The sequence below is a fragment of the Acomys minous genome (genome assembly GCF_964271855.1).
Source record: "Acomys minous genome assembly, chromosome: 4".
NCBI classification, from domain to species: domain Eukaryota; kingdom Metazoa; phylum Chordata; class Mammalia; order Rodentia; family Muridae; genus Acomys; species Acomys minous.
In genome coordinates this window covers 70,545,050-70,561,813 of record NC_140486.1, presented here as the reverse complement: position 1 = coordinate 70,561,813, position 16,764 = coordinate 70,545,050, and the positions used below count along the sequence as shown (strand labels likewise).

Below are 16,764 nucleotides of genomic sequence, written 5' to 3'. Positions count from 1 at the left end.
TGCTGCGTTGTTTTAGTAACATAGCAGGTATACAATCTACCACAACCTTGTCCAGCTCACACATGGACACCTTTTCTAGAATTCAAATAGCAATTAACCAGCTGGAGTACCACCTTCCCACTTCCCACTCCGCATGCTAGGTAGCTGCATCTCTGTCTCTCTGGCCCTGGGGACACTTCTGATAATTAAGGATAGTGTCAGGTTACAATATCAGCTGAAATTCTAAAAGCGTTCACATTTTTTGAATATTCTAAAGCTTTTATTTAACATTATAACACTTGTTAACTTCAAGACAATTAACGTAACTTACTAGGAGCTACCTAAGGCCCTTTAGGGCAAGTATCCAGTCTGGGGTTTGGTTGGATAAATACTATGAGATTACCCCAATTAATGGGGCAAAGCTACTGTACAGTAGGTTCCAGTGCCTTGCAAATAGGAAATGTGCAAGGCCTCCTCTTACATAGATTACAATACACGAGTGTAGCTTGATTTCTCTGTGGCACTTGCCACAGAAGTTGAAGCTTAAAGGTTTGTCATTAGATATTGATGTTGATTAAAATCTATTTCTAGGGCATTTTTTGTGATTTTTCAGTTCAAACATACAATTTAACCCTGTAAATTCTAATTACAAGGATCACAGGGTGTGCCTTTTCCAGTTTAGAATTGTCAAATCAGGAATTCCTGACTCTGCCCCACCCCCACCCCTGCCCCAGCTGGGTGAGTAAAGTTGAGAGGACTAATTTCCCTAAAAGGCCATCTTACCAATGCAGTTTGTAAAGCAACAGTCTCTACATTTGAGCATATAACACTGTACAGAAAAATTCTAAACATTTCAAAATTGCACCTAAAACACTCAAGCGTTACAGCATAAAAATATTCAAAATAACTTGATTTTTGGATCACTCTAGAATTGCATAAACTGAATCTTATGCCAGGTTTCAGCCTCCAGCAATGTGGGGATACAAATAGCACCCCAGCCTCTTCTCAGCTCCGGTGGACAGTGGGACAGTGCTCCAAGGAAGCTGCTGTGGAGCAAAAGGCCTCGTTTACCTAAGCCCTTCCCCAGTACAACCATGCGCCCTGCCCTCCTGGGTGAAAAGCAAATTATAGAGGAGGACAAACCAAGGGAAAATTTTAAAAACTTAAGCTTAAGACTTATTTAGATTATTAGCCAAACACCTAGACTTCTCTGCGCTTTAATAAATATCAGGCAAATTGAAGTAGTTTCTGTCCCAGTAGCTGCCAGAGTAAATCCAGTCCTGTGCTCCATTGTAGGGATTAGGGCCTTGATGGAACCACCTGTTCAACGAGAAAACAAAACTTAGAGAGCAAATGACTCGAAACGCACAGTCCTGGTGCTTTCTTAGCTCACAGACATCGGCTCTGTGTGTTATGGGTTTCCTGAGAGACCTATGCACACTATTCCAGAAGGGCAAAAGTCACGACGATTCACAGCAGTACTCGGGACTAAATACTTGTGACCATCCATGAGGAGGCATTCCGTGATGCCATCAGGGGCAAGTGATTAGCATGAGCACACATGCAGCAACAGTCTGCGCAGCGCTGCAGGGCTCACAGTCTGCGCAGCGCTGGAGGGCTCACAGTCTGCGCAGCGCTGGAGGGCTCACAGTCTGCGCAGCGCTGGAGGGCTCACAGTCTGCGCAGCGCTGCAGGGCTCACAGTCTGCGCAGCGCTGCAGGGCTCACAGTCTGCGCAGCGCTGGAGGGCTCACAGTGTGCGCAGCGCTGGAGGGCTCACAGTGTGCGCAGCGCTGCAGGGCTCACAGTGTGCGCAGCGCTGCAGGGCTCACAGTCTGCGCAGCGCTGGAGGGCTCACAGTGTGCGCAGCGCTGCAGGGCTCACAGTGTGCGCAGCGCTGCAGGGCTCACAGTGTGCGCAGCGCTGGAGGGCTCCCAGTGTGCGCAGCGCTGGAGGGCTCCCAGTGTGCGCAGCGCTGCAGGGCTCACAGTGTGCGCAGCGCTGCAGGGCTCACAGTCTGCGCAGCGCTGGAGGGCTCACAGTGTGCGCAGCGCTGGAGGGCTCACAGTGTGCGCAGCGCTGGAGGGCTCACAGTGTGCGCAGCGCTGGAGGGCTCACAGTGTGCGCAGCGCTGGAGGGCTCACAGTCTGCACCGCGCTGCAGGGCTCACAGTGTGCACAGCGCTGGAGGGCTCACAGTGTGCACAGCGCTGCAGGGCTCACAGTCTGCGCAGCGCTGCAGGGCTCACAGTCTGCGCAGCGCTGCAGGGCTCACAGTCTGCACCGCGCTGCAGGGCTCACTGTGCACCGCGCTGCAGGGCTCACAGTGTGCACCGCGCTGCAGGGCTCACAGTGTGCACCGCGCTGCAGGGCTCACATGGACCCTCCAAATTCAAGAGCTCCATATCCCAGGCAGGCCGAACAGCAGAGCACTTACACAGCTGCTGGCTTGAGTTGCTGGCTGGAGAGTTGTTGACTCTCCTCCTCTGCTATGCCACATACAACCCAGTGAAACGAATCCAGTCCAAATGTCACTGGGTCTCAATTTAGATTCTTGGGCTATATCTAGCTTTTAACATTTTAACCTGTCCTAACTATCAAATGAACTGCCTGAGTCATTTCCCTGTCTCAAAAAAAGTAGCACCCAAGTCAGGTATTAGCACACTAACAGTCCAGCACCTGGCAGCGGTGTTTATATTGTATTCCAGAGTGTAGGGACCTGGGCTGTGTGCAGGCAGGAAGGTGAGGAATGGCATAGGTCCTGCCCCTTTGCACACCCATAGCAACTGGCTGCCTGGGTTTTTTGTTTTGTTTTTCAAGACAGGGTCTCTCTGTGTAGCCTTGGCTGTCCTGGACTCACTTTGTAGACCAAGCTGGCCTTGAATTCAGAAATCAGGCTGTCTCTGCCTCCCAGAGTATGGGGATTATATGCATGCACCACCGTGCCCAGCTCTGCCTGGGTTTTGAGCCCACATTTCCTTTACAAGTTCTTTTGCAAAAACTATTATGTGAATCAATCCAAAACACCCATTGGGATAGACGCTGTAAGAGCAAGCTTGCAAATTATGCCCATATTGACTTTAACATTCACTTAATAGCTGAGTCATGGAACAATTGTTACAAGTGATTCTTATTCATAAAACAAGTATTGGGGGTTGGTCTGGTACTATGTATTCTAATGCTAACTAATGGCCCCCAAGTTCTGGCTGCTTCCTAGACTGGTGCATTCCCATTGTTTTGTGTAAACCTTGCTTCACCCAATTTAAAGTGATTAATAAGGAAATGCTAAGCTTGGGATTTGGCAGAAGAAAGGAAGGTGGAGTTTGGGGTTCACAGGCCATGAGGCAAGGGAGGAAAAGGAGGAGAGGGAAGACAGGATCCATGGGTTAGCGTGGGAAAGGAGCACATGGCTGGATCAGTGGGGCCGGAGGAGATGGAGAACATTAGCAAGAATTTATAGAACCATGGATGGGAGGTGGCCTAAACAGAAACAGAACAGATGCCTTAGAGCAGGGACTTGGGAGGTAAAAGATAGGCTTAGGAGCTTAGGTGTCTGTGTCTTTATTGATTAATAGTGGGTTAGATAACCCAGCTGTAATAATTATAGACTAGTAATAAACATTTATTAGGCATACTATTTAAATTAACCACAACAAGTGACTACTAAGGAACTCCCAGACTGGTCAAATATCATATATTTGATATTGCCCAAAATATATTTTTTTATAATTTATTTTTATTTAATGTGCATATGTGTTTTGCCTCCATGCATGTCTATGTGAGGATTGCAAATCTTGAAGGTACAGACAGTTGTGAGCTGCCATGTGGGTGCTAGGATTTGAACCCTGGTCCTCTGGAAGAGCAGTCAGGTGCTCTTAACCACTGTTCCATTTCTGTAGCCCCCTGCCTAAAATATTTTTCTTAGACCCTAACTCTATGCTGTCTAACCTCTTGTGTTTGGAAAAGGTCCTACCTAAATTAGTGATGCATGACATATGCACACATGAATGATCCTATAATTTCCTCATAGACATGAACAAATAAGTGTACTTCCATGCCCAAATCTAGCTCTCGATTATACCTTCCCTTTTCAACATGAAAGGAATGTTGGATAAGGAAAAAAAGACAAACGTGCTCTAACTGATGTCACCTATAATGACTGTAAAAACAGCCACTTTAACTTCTCTTGTCATCAACACAATTCTTTGTTTTAATCTTTAGAATAACATATCTGGGAATAAGACCACCCTGTAGGCCTGGAGCAGATGGACTAGGCGTGGACCCTTGCTCTGTGCCTCAGTGTCTGGTGCCCACCCCATCACTCACACAGCAGCCGACTAGACGGCTCACACTGATAGGGCACCCACCTCGTCTTCCAGTCCTCCTCTGACTTGGACCTGTTTTTGCGGGCTGCTCTTTGTTTTTCCTCGAGTCGTTTCTTTTCCTCACTGGCTTGATCTAAAACGAGGCCAATGAAAACACTGTCATGCAGGGAATGCCAGGCATGGCCCTGAACAGCAACTACAGACAGCCCCATCTATACATACTTGTATTATCTTTACTGTACAGCATTACAGTCAAGATAAAATCCTGATACTAGTGCAGATTGGTGGTACGTCTGGAATCTTAGCTATTTGGAAATTGAGGCAGGAGGATCATAAGTTCAAGGCCACCTTGGGAAACTTAGTAAGATCCTTTCTCAAAAAGTGAAAAGGGCTAGAGCTACACCCCAACAGTAGAGTATTTACCTAGCATATGTGCAGCCCTAGGTTCAACTCCCAGTACCAACTAAGTTAAAAAAAAATGTTCTAAACTAGTCACAGGAAGAGCTGGCACCTGACACTGTCATGTCTTTTTGTTGTTGTTGGCTTTTACCTTTTCACTGTTTGAGGATTTCATACATGCTTATAATGTGTTTTCATCAAACAGCATCCAGCTGCCTCTGCACTTGCCAAAACAAGCATGCTCGTTGTGAAGGCCACGCATGTTAGGCTAAAGTGCATCCATGAAAACTTAGTAGAAAAACTGAATAAAAGTGAAATTATTGAAAATTCTGAGTGAGCCCTCAAAGATCTCCTTCAGTCCATTCCTAAGTATTTCGAACAACTTCATGCAATACCTTTGCTGTCTTTCTGTCGAGAACGACTCTGGAGGAGAACTTTAACCTGACAGCACACACACTAGAGGAGGTGGTTTGTACCGGCCCAGGCTGCCCTGCACATGCTAAGACTGGGCTGGAGCCACAGTGTCCAGAGGCACTGCCCTTTTTGAGACTGAATGAGTCAACAGAAGTTTCACATTCTAAGATTAAATGTGCTATTGAAGAGGAAGCCATACTCTTATTTTTTTTTAAAGGAGAGATAAGGGATATTTTCATCTTTTTCTCTCTTTAAGATTTATTTACTTATTATGTATACAGTACTCTGCCTGCATGTACACGAGCATGCCAGAAGAGGGCATCAGATCACATTATAGATGGTTGTGAGCCACCATGTGGCTGCTGGGAATTGAACTCAAGGCCTCTAAAAGAGCAGCCAGTACTCTTAACCTCTGAGCCATCTCTTCAGCCCAGCCATACTCCTTTTATGAGGCTCAGAAGGTGAATTTTGGACTATACAGTGACCTTTGTAGATTACAGTTTAATGTTGCTGAGTGCCCTTTGGCACACCTCTAGCTGTACGCAGTGCACTGAGTTAACAGTGAGTACCACCCGAGTAATGAATTTGAGCTTAAGACTTCCAGATTTAAAAGCAAAGCTGCTGGATTTTAACGCAGTAGTCTTTAGCAGCTAAAGGCCTGAGTCCCGCAGCCATGCTGGCAGGCACCTTACCTATTTCTCCGTTCTCCATGGCTCTGATGTCAGGCCGCAGCCTACAGTCAGTCTTGGGGATTACACTCTCCATCTCCTTGTCTATTTCATTCAAAACCATGGCAAAGCTGGTAAAATTATACATCTGAAACAGAGCCAACAAAGCTAGTCAACACCTACCAAAGCATGGCAGAAAGCCCCTATAAAGAGGTCATCTACCCCGGGGGTCTCACCTCCCGTGGCACTCATGCGGGTCAGCCTTTCTCAGAGGACATGGTTAAACGCCTCCATCTAAATCCACACCATCCCCTGGACACTCAGATCACAGCAGAGCTCACAGCGACTTCGTATACTACGTTTCCTTCATTAAAATCACATCCTGCTGGGTCTGGAGGGTCTACACTGATCAGTTGCATCAGTCTGTTTAACAAGGCCTTGTCTCACCTCAGAGTCTCTCTGAGACCCCCAGTAAAGCTCTATCCAGAACACTTTGCAACTTAATCAAGTGCCCTCGGGATAAGGTGGGAATGTGACATATGGGAGGCAGCAGGAGAAAACGAAAAGGTCTTGAGCTCTGCTGCCTGGCAAAGGGCACCACACAAGCTGGATAATTCAGCAAGACAGAGCTCACCTGAGCAGAGTTGGGAGGCCTCGGGGCTATCCGCCACAGGAGCACACTTCCAGGGATAACGAATACACTCTCAGAATCTGGCACTGGCATCTCATCAGACTCCTCAGATGAGCTTGTCTAGAAGGCCAAGGAAGGTTTTTTAAATATGCAACTCTGTGCTCTGAAGACTGAGCGAGGTCTCACACCACACATAACAGAGCTGAAACTCCTTGTCCAAAAAGCATCTTTCCAAAAGGTCAGACAGAGACTGAGGCATGTGTAGGCACACAGCCCAGGGCACAAGACTCTGAGAGGACTTAGCTTCCGTGGTTTTCCTGGAGCCCCATGCTGTCTATAAGTCACCCCTGCACTTTTCCTCACCTGTTAGTGGAAAGACATCCCATGCCCTCCAAAGCAACATGGTCAGTCTGCTAGATGCAAAGCAGCAAGGAGACTGACAGCCTCCAGCTAGTTGGAATAAGTGGGGGAATCCTGGGGCCACAGCATAAGGAGTTAAGCAAACACAAGCTCCTGACGCAGAAGTGGTCACGGGCTTGTGAGGCACCCGGAGGCAGGATGGGGCGCTCACAGGCTGTGGAGGCAGCCACAGGTGAAGCAGGACACAGACTGCAGGACTGCTGGGCGTGTTCTCCTGCCATGAATGACAAAAGCTGGGTGTCTGGGCCTCTAAGCCTTACTCCAGTTAACTGTGTTCCTATTCAAGGCATTGCTGCCACTATCTTTCTTTACTTTGCATTTTTAAAGTTTCTAGTCTTTTAAACCCAAAATGAATATTTACTGAGGAAGTTTGAAATGCTCAGGGCTAGAAGGCAGAGTGCTACAGGAACAGCCTGACAACCTGAAAGTTACACACTGAAGGCACAGACAACACATTCACACAGGAGAGAGGCAAAAGCCAACGAAAGCTTACATACTGGGCCACTCAACTAAATTCATCAATGACACAGAGCCAGCAGGGTTCCTCGATGCCGCTGACAAAAAGGGGGAGTTTACAAAAATAATAGGAGAAAAAGAAACCTAGGGTTTCCTTTGCCTACCTCCCCACAGGCGAGATCTCTGCTACTCACTAATCCTTGCTGATCACACCTGTGAGAAGCTGTTAGCATCGGAACAGAAAATATAAAGAACTCAAAGATTTGGAAAGCTGAGTCAACACAGTGGAACACACAGCAAGGTGTGGTGTGGTGCCAGGCCTGGAGCGCAGGAGCATTTCAGGTCAGCAACAGCAGCAGCCCACAGGAGGGAGAGAGCAGACCAGGGTAGAAGCTTGAGGGGAAGGCTGCTTTTCTCCAAAGCATGGAACATAAGAGTATTTTCTGGAATTTGGCCAGAGTCCTTTGCTGTCCACCCAAGTATGCCGAGGAAGTTGTATTTGCCAAGCTCCTCCTTGTAGTGGAGCTGTGGCCACGCAATCTGTCAGTGACTTGGGATTCTGGGGCATGTTCTTCTTCATCCTACTAAAGTTTCCTGTAAAGGGAAGTGGGCTCACCTTGCAAAGGCGGCACATGAGGAGATGATACGCACTCATAGGTAAAGGGAAAGGCTAAAGCGTATCAAAGCTGCCTGCTCCAGCCATACACAAAACCGGCCCTCAGGCCCAAGGCTGGCTCCTAACTTACAAAGGCACAGACAAGCGTGCCATCCACCCCTGAGGAAAATAAGAGCTCCTGGAACCTTTTCATGTCTAAGAATTACTCGAGAGATGAGAAGAAGTGGAGATTTTCATGCGCAGTGAGACAAGCTATCTTTTGATAGGTACCACACCTGCCTTCTCTCACATGGATGAGCTAGGTTACACACCCACGCATGCCATGAAAGTAGGGGTGGGCTATTTAGGAGGAGGAGGGTGATGAGGCAGTAAATATGACATCTGTTATGTGTGTGTGGAGATGTCAAAAGAAAACCTATCTCTTAGTAAGCTAATCAAAGGATTTTTTTTTTTTTAACAAAGAAGAAAGAAACAGCAACAAGCCCCAGGCTTGTGATTTGGAGGGTCTGAGTCTTGGGACTGAGTGTGAGCTAGGACTTGGAGCCTGCATGTTCGGTGAGCTCTTAGACAGTGCCCGGCTGGTAGACAGGGTCTCCTTGGAGCATAAAGGACTTCATCCTCACAGAGAGGCTCCAGCACAGCCCGCTCCTCATCTAGCAAAGATGTGCTACCAGGTTACCCATTTTAGAGGTGACATCAGAGGCCGGGGGTTCGGAATGACCTGAGCAGTGATGGTTTCTCACCCAGTGTCTCTGTTTCTCCTGGCCGGGCTCCAAAGAAGTATTTTCTGTTCCTATAGGCACACTCTTTAGCCCTCAAAAACTCTAACTGCAGGAAGGGGACACAAGTAAGTCTGCAGAATGCCAAAGCATGCCTGTGGCCAGGCAGCAAGCCTTGTGTTTGCCTGTGACTGGGACAAAGAATGTTCCACAAACAGGAACGTCCAGCACAAAGAGAACAGCCTGGACTGTGTGTGATGCCTTAACATCAGTGACTTGGTGACTGAGAACAAAGGTGAGCGACTATTTTGGAGTAAAGCTCGCCTACTCGGACCATTTCTACCTCTAGCCCACAAGAGCAAGGGAAACCTACTGCTGTGTCACTGAGATGGGCACCAGCTTTCCAAAGCAACACCAATCAAGTGGGTACTCCACACAGAAGCGAGACGCTGCCACAGCCACTAGAGGCGCAAGCCTGATGTTTTCCACCCAGGAGGACAGAATCGTTCACAAGATGCAAGAAGAAGTCCCCATGAGTTAGAAGCACTGCCACCCTGGGCCCCAGGGACGGGTGGCCCTGGAAGGGTCTGCACACGTGTAAGAAGCCCGTGGCCGGCACCACCTGCAGCGCTTACCTGTTTGCTGTTCTTCTTCTCGTCTGTGTTTTTCTTATCGTTTTTTTTGTAAGCGTCGAAAGTGGCAGGGTCTACGCTATACAGGCACTCGGTCCACTTCCCGTAGAGAGCACAGAGCTTCTTTTTGCTAACAAGAGGAAGTGCTGGTTAGTCACCAGGTAAGCACACGCTGTGCTGCAATTAAGTGTTACCGTATCTTTAGAAGCCCAACCTTTAAGAAATAGGTATGTTCTGCAGAAGACTTTACTGTTATTAGAATGCCTGTTTACCACGCAGCACACCTTCACACCAACATCTAAATAATAATCTGTAGCCAACACTAAAAAAAAACAAAACAACAACAACAGCAAAAAGACAAAAAAAAATCCACCTTACCTTTTGTCTTGTATGTAGCCTTCAACTTTGTGTAATTCCTTGCCAAAAAGACCACATGGCTTAAAATTCAACACACACTTGTCCCCAGTCCTATGAAGGAAAGAGTAAAGTCACATGACGAGCAATGTCAAGGAAGCAGTCGAGCACAGTAAGTGGGGGCTTCCTGGTGGCAGCTACTGTTCGCTGACTTTCCATCCCCGTCGGAGTCCCCAAGGGCTTGCTGCGCTCATGCGCCATCAGCACTGCCCACCCAGGGGACAGCTCGGAGGCACTCCCAGCGAATGAGTCTGGGGACTGAGTGTGAGTTAGGAGTTGGAGCCTGCAAATGAGGGACAGAATCTGAACTAACTTTTCAAGGAACTCCACACTCCTCCCGCCTTATGCACCATACAGGAGCACAAAGCAAACACAACGGGCAGCAGGCAGAGACTGGGAGCCAGCACTAAGGAGGCGCAGGGTCCACCCAGCCTGTGCTATACAAATATGCTGCAGACATTATTGCATGGAACGGCTCCCCGTTCATCAGGTAGTGATGACGAGAAGAGGACACGCAGGGGCCTGAGAGCGCCTTACTTGTGGTTTACGATCTCCACATTGCCGTACTGCTCAATCCATAGTTTGCCCACGATGATGTTGTGCACGCAGCAGGTGGGGTTTGTCCACGTGTATGCTTCATTGTGTCTACAAAACAGCCCCAAACCCACATTAGTAGCTGAGAAGAGCCATTTTGTCTAAAACGTTAATTTGTTTCAAGTCATTGATATCGTTTAGGACAACAAACCAGGCTGGGGAGCTGGCTCGGTGGTTTAAGGGCCTGTTTGTTGCACACGCATGAGGTACCGAGTTCGATCCCCAGCACCTGTGTGAAGGCAGTGCAGATCCGTAAGCTCAGAAATGCAAGCAGGCAGACAGCAGGCAGTGAGACACTCTCTGCCTAATAGGGTAAAAGAAGACACCTGATAGCTACCTTTGGCCTACACACACACACACACACACACACACACACACACACACACACACACACACATACACACACACACACACACACACACACACACGAACACAACACTGATGTTAGCTCACAGTAAAACAAGTATTACCTGCCCATTCTTACTGCTTTAAATTATAAACTATACACAAGTTGAATATCCCTAATTCAGAAGTTCAGCCTCCCGAACATTTGCATACGGACACAAAACTCAAAAGGCCTTTGATTTCAGAACACTTGCATATTGGGCTTTCAGACGGTATTTTCTTTTAACTGCTAAGATCTACACACACATTCCAAATGCTCCTAAATATGGAATAGTGGTGTCCCAAGCCATTCTGAAAAGGAATATTCAACCTGTATATCACTCAAAAGTTTAGTGAAACATGAGCAGTAAAGTTAGAGGTAGAAAATAAAAATGAAGGTCCATTTGGCATTTTCCAGAAAAGGTGCCTCCCAGTCTACCCCAAACCAACCCAGACCCCAAGGCATATAATGGCATATCCTTTGCTTTGGGTCTCTGTAAAGTATTTCAGGGTGTCGTTATATATTTTGGACACTAACCCTTTGTTAGGTATATGACTTCCAATAGTCTATAGCTTATCTTTCAGACCCTAAATATTCAGGGTAATTCAGAGAAAGCTTGAAAGTTAATCGAGTTTTTAAACTAGTCTTTTGTGTACTGTGATTTTTGAACTGTATTTATACACGAGATCTGTACCTGATACAAACTCCTGGGGTTTTCTGTTCACCCCCAAACGCTTTCCAGTTTGCCTTTCTTAGTCTGTGATCTCTACTGACCATGTCTTGCTAGAGCCCATTTCCAGACTCTTCCATGATTATGCCAGCAAGGTGTCTCAGAACAGCTGCGAATCTGGTCACCTCTGAGCATCTTACTACTTCTGCCCCTTTTCAAAATTGTCAGTAGTGTTAGCTGTTCTGTTTTATTTGCTTTTTCATATAAATTTAGAATAAACTACTTTCTGCCTACAGAAAACCATGCAGGGCTTAGGAGACAGCTCAAAAGCACTTGTTATAGATGAAAGGGCCGGAGTCTGCATCCTGACACCCACAAACACCAGGTGGAGACAGCCTTCCTGTTATCTTAGTATGCAAGAGGCAGAGACAAGGGGTCCCTTGGGTGTGTTGGATGACTAGGTCAGCTAAATAAGTGAGCTCTGGGTTCCATAGGTGAACCCCCGCCCCCCTCAGTGATCAAGGAAGGAACTGATGACAGCCTTTGGCCTCCACATACATGGCCACAAACACATGTGGGAACCGGAATGCACATGCATCACACACACACACACACACACACTACCATCACCACCACCACCACCATCATCATCACATGCATCTCACATACACACAGATAACACCATTACCACCATCACCACCACCATCACCACCACCACCATCATCATCACCACAGACGGTGGCCGATTTTATGGAGACCTCCTGTAGGTAAGTGGACCACCACAGGTGGACACAGCCCCCCATCATGATACTCTCAGCACCCAGCCCTGCATTTCTCACTGACTTCATGCTGCTCCTGAGTCTGTCCCAGTCACTGGTTCCCTTGCTATGTTTTTCAGTCCTAAAATGCACCAAAATACTTTCATTTCTGTTTATCTGAGTGCTCATCTTTATCCCAGCAACAGTAGTGACAGCTATTTCTAACTCTAATGCAAACCTCAGTCTAGTACTGGGTCATCCTGGGGTCAGAGGCTGTCGGCTGCCCTTTCACTGGGAGAGGCTGAGGTTTTTTCAGTTTCTTAGTAAAGCCAAATACTCTGAATTGTATTCTGGATACTTGAGTTTTATGAGATGTGCTGTTCTCTATAAATCTGGAGGCAATAAACATGATGTCAGGGGCATGAGCCCTGACCCTCCTCTGTGGGCTCTGACTTGGGGTCACTCCAGCATTCAAAGCCTTTGTAAGGCTCCTCTGATCCACCCCCCTACCCCTGCCCAACTGCACTGATAGGAAGGGATTGTGGCCTAGGGCCATCCAGTGTGCAGATCTCAATGCCTTTGGTGTACCATTTGGAGTAAATGCCAAGGGCAGGGGTTGGCTAAGGAAAGGAATGGTCCCTCCCCTCTGTGCTTCAGGATACCACTTCCACCCTTACACTGGGCTTTGAGTTCTCGGTGGATGTTCCCAATAGCTGGGCCGGCCTTACACCTTTACCCAGTGCCTGAGCTACCACTGAGCGTTTCCTCAGTCTCAGCTACTGGAGCTGCAGCAGAGGACCTGGCACTTGCTATGGGAAAAGGCTAAGAGGTCAAACAAGAGACTATTCAGTATGTGAGGGGCTCCTTCTGGGATCTCTAAGGAGAGAAAAGAGGGTCTCTTGGACCCTCGCCTGTTTGCCTCGAATGCCACTTTGCTATGTCAGCACAATGTGAGACTCGTGACAAGGAGAACATTGAGGGTTTGCCTTCTCTTCCCAATCTTCTCTCCTTCATGTCTGTCCTTACTGTAGAGAGTCCTAGAGTGTTGGTCTGTGGCTCCTGCCCAGGGTTTCCAGTCCCAGTCAGCAGGTGCAGGGAGGGAGGAGCATCCATGCACTTAGAACTGCCTTAGACTTTAGGGTTAATCCTGCGGAAGACAGCTCCCAACCAACGGAATGTGCACCACACAACTGTCACTTCAATTTCTTTCAGGGTGCATTAGCTTACAAGGACTCTTTAAACAAAACGTGGGCACCATGCTATCCAGACAGCTAGATTCATAAGAACTGGCATGGAGCTGATCCTGCCTGTCTGACACTGGTCCACACACAGCAAACACCAAGGACATTTTACCCTGAGCAACCTGATTAACAGTGGCTACTGCCATGCTTCACAAGTCTTTCACATGGGGGCAGGAAGTGCACACTCGCTAACACCGTCTCACTTAGGTTTCTCAGCTGGAGCAGCATGGCCAGGTCTGTGCGCAGACACCCAGGCAGGGACATGAGAGAAAAGGTTCCCGTGGACAGCTCTGTGTGCAGACACACAGGCAGGGACATGAGAGAAAAGGTTCCCGTGGACAGCTCTGTGTGCAGACACACAGGCAGGGACACGAGAGGAAAGGCTCCCGTGGACAGGTCTGTGTGCAGACACACAGGCAGGGACACGAGAGGAAAGGCTGCTGTGGACAGGTCTGTGTGCAGACACACAGGCAGGGACATGAGAGGAAATGCTCCCGTGGACAGGTCTGTGTGCAGACACACAGGCAGGGACACGAGAGAAGAGGCTGCTGTGGACAGGTCTGTGTGCAGACACACAGGCAGGGACACGAGAGGAAAGGCTGCTGTGGACAGGTCTGTGTGCAGACACACAGGCAGGGACACGAGAGGAAAGGCTGCTGTGGACAGGTCTGTGTGCAGACACACAGGCAGGGACACGAGAGAAGAGGCTGCTGTGGACAGCTCTGTGTGCAGACACACAGGCAGGGACACGAGAGGAAAGACTCCCGTGGACAGGTCTGTGTGCAGACACACAGGCAGGGACACGAGAGGAAAGACTCCCGTGGACAGGTCTGTGTGCAGACACACAGGCAGGGACACGAGAGAAGAGGCTGCTGTGGACTTACTCTAAGAGCTCCAAGGTGATGGTCCCTTTAGGCTCTGCTTCTACACTCTTACCCCAAAACTTCAGTTTGGGATAAATCGATCCGTGGAAGATGAAATCATTGTTTAGTCCTTCTGCGTGGAATGCGCTGATTGGGGGATGATGGCTGACCTGTTCCGAGATGAGTCTAAATCCAAGGTCATCTCTTCACATTAAAAAAAAAAAAAAGAAAAGAAAAATGCATTGTTGCAGTCACGTGTCATTGCATTTGTTATAATATTTAGGAAAAAGTTTAATGAAAAAAAAAAAACCAATCTTTTACTATCATCCACATTACAGTATAACCTCACGTGAGTAACAACAAAACCTAAGCTACAATGTCCAATGCAACTGGAAAGTGAGCTGCTTGTACATATTAAAATAAAGAACATTCATATGAATTTGGGGGATTTGCATAAGTATTATGGCTGTGGTTTGATTGTGAAATGTCCCCCATAGGAAACCTTGGTTCCCAGCTGGTGGCACTGTTGTGGAAGGCTGTGGGAGCTTTAGGAAGGTGAACCTTAACGGATTAAGTCAATCACTGGAGGCTGTCTGCTCTCTGCTTCCTGACTGCAGATGCCTCCAGAACAGTGGTCGGTAGGGCAGCGTCTCAATGATTGATGTGGGAGCCTGCACCTGACCTGCTCACTGCGGGCAGTGCTGCCCCTGGAGTAGGCGGTCCTGGATGGTAGAAGAAGGCAGGATGAGCAAGGAAACTGGTAAGCTGTACTCTTCAGTGGTCTCTGTTTCGGTTCCTGCCTCTGGGTTCCTGTTTTGAGTTTCTGCCTTGATGTGTTGGCTACTTTTATGTCAAATCAACACTTGCTAAAGTTGTCTGAGAGTGAAGAACTTCAATTAAGAAAATGCCTCCATAAGACTGGGCTATAGGCAAGCCTGTGGGACATTTTCTTAATTAGTGATTGATGGGGGAGGGCCCAGCCCATTGTGGGTGGTCCCATCCGGCCTGGTGGTCCTGGGTTCTATAAGAAAGCAGGCTGAGCAAGCCATGAGGAGCAAGGCAGTAAGCAGCACCCTCCCTCCAGGTTCCTGCCCTGTATGAGCTCACTCCCTCACTGCTTTGGATGATGAACTGTGAATAAATAAACACTTTTCTCCCCATGTTGCTTTTGGTCATGGTGTTTCATCACATCAATATAGACCCCCAAGCCCTGACATGTCATATGATCCACCTAAAAAATGGAGGATAATTAATCCTAGAAGATCAGGAACACTGAAACCCTTGTAATCTTTTTGTTGTTGTATTTTTTGACATTTTCTGAAGTTTCATAGACATGGACATCAAAATAATTGGTGTCCTCCAGTCACAAACAATTGTTTATGGATATTCAAAATACTCATCTTTCTTCACTGAAAAAAAATCTATGTAAGGCACACACATTCAACAAGCAATCTAGAATGCAGCAAATGACCTCACCGAACTAATTCATAGGTCTCTCCCAGAAGTGGGTTGAAGGGCTTTCCAGTACGTTCCCACTGAGAAGCAACAGCCGACACAGCAAACGCAGCCACACACTGGAACAGAAATCACACAAGTTATTAGCAGCCAGGTTGTCCCTGTCTCTCAGGAACCAAAGTTGCACAGAAGACAGTGACTTTTTATTGAGGGGCTTAATTTAGAATTTTAATATGGCTTTCTAAAGTGACTGTGGAAGCTTGTACACAAATAACAGAAGTCCCTGGATCACCTCCTACAGCGTTATCCTCAGACATGGCTTTTATGATATCCTGTGAGTGCTATAAATCTGACAAGAACTTCCAGAAAACCTTTAAGCCAGTTACTTCTAATACACTGACTTTTTAAAATTTTTAAATTACACTTGTTGCTCAGTATTTGAAAGGGACCGGTTCTAACACCAACCCTAGATGTCAAACTCTGTGGATGCACAAGCCTCATAAAATGGCACAGCACTTGCTTTTACCTTACACACATCCTTTCGTATATATTATATTTTTCTACTTATTTATAATATCTAACACAATGTAAAAATTGTTATTTACAGAATGATGACAAAGAAAAAGTCTATATATTGGCTAAAGGTGCACCAACTATACATTTAGAATTGAGAAAGAGAGCTGTAAAACTAAACAATTGGTAAAAAAAAAAAACCAATTTTAATGACTAAGTTTTATATCAATTCGACACAAGCTAGAGTCATCTGGGAAGAGTGAACCTCACTTGAGAAAACATCCCTTCTAGACAACCCTGTGGTGCATTTTCTAGATTGATGACCGATTTTTGGTTGTTGTCGTTTTCAAGACAAGGTTTCTCTGTGTAACAGGCCTGGCTCTCCTGGACTAGCTTTGTAGACCAGGCTGGCCTCGAACTTATAGAGATCCGTCTGCCTTTGCCTCCCAAATGCTGGGGTTAAAGGCATCCACCACCATGCCCAGCTTGATTGATGATTGATGGTGAAAGGCCCAGCCTACAGTGGGTGGGGACCATCCCTGGGCTGTAATCTTGGGTCCTGTAAGAAAGCAGGCTGAGCAAGCCACAAGGAGCAAGAAGCCAGTAAGCAGCAT

At 47.2% G+C, this 16,764-nt stretch overlaps 1 protein-coding gene across 7 annotated transcripts in view; it reads right to left on the bottom strand.

The window, feature by feature from the left end:
* Positions 1 to 1,180: 1,180 nt before the first annotated feature.
* The window catches only part of OSBPL1A (oxysterol binding protein like 1A), a 181,469-nt gene continuing 165,885 nt past the window's right edge, over positions 1,181 to 16,764 (bottom strand). For all 7 annotated transcript variants that reach the window (XM_084779756.1, XM_084779759.1, XM_084779758.1 and 4 more), the window contains 9 exons: positions 15,659 to 15,756; positions 14,204 to 14,386; positions 10,209 to 10,316; positions 9,636 to 9,725; positions 9,261 to 9,387; positions 6,418 to 6,534; positions 5,808 to 5,931; positions 4,345 to 4,435; positions 1,181 to 1,299 (listed from right to left, as the gene is read on the bottom strand). In XM_084779756.1, coding sequence (XP_084635882.1) covers positions 1,197 to 1,299; positions 4,345 to 4,435; positions 5,808 to 5,931; positions 6,418 to 6,534; positions 9,261 to 9,387; positions 9,636 to 9,725; positions 10,209 to 10,316; positions 14,204 to 14,386; positions 15,659 to 15,756 — 1,041 coding nt within the window. In that variant the 3' untranslated portion in view covers positions 1,181 to 1,196. The remainder of the gene's footprint in view (positions 1,300 to 4,344; positions 4,436 to 5,807; positions 5,932 to 6,417; positions 6,535 to 9,260; positions 9,388 to 9,635; positions 9,726 to 10,208; positions 10,317 to 14,203; positions 14,387 to 15,658; positions 15,757 to 16,764) is intronic.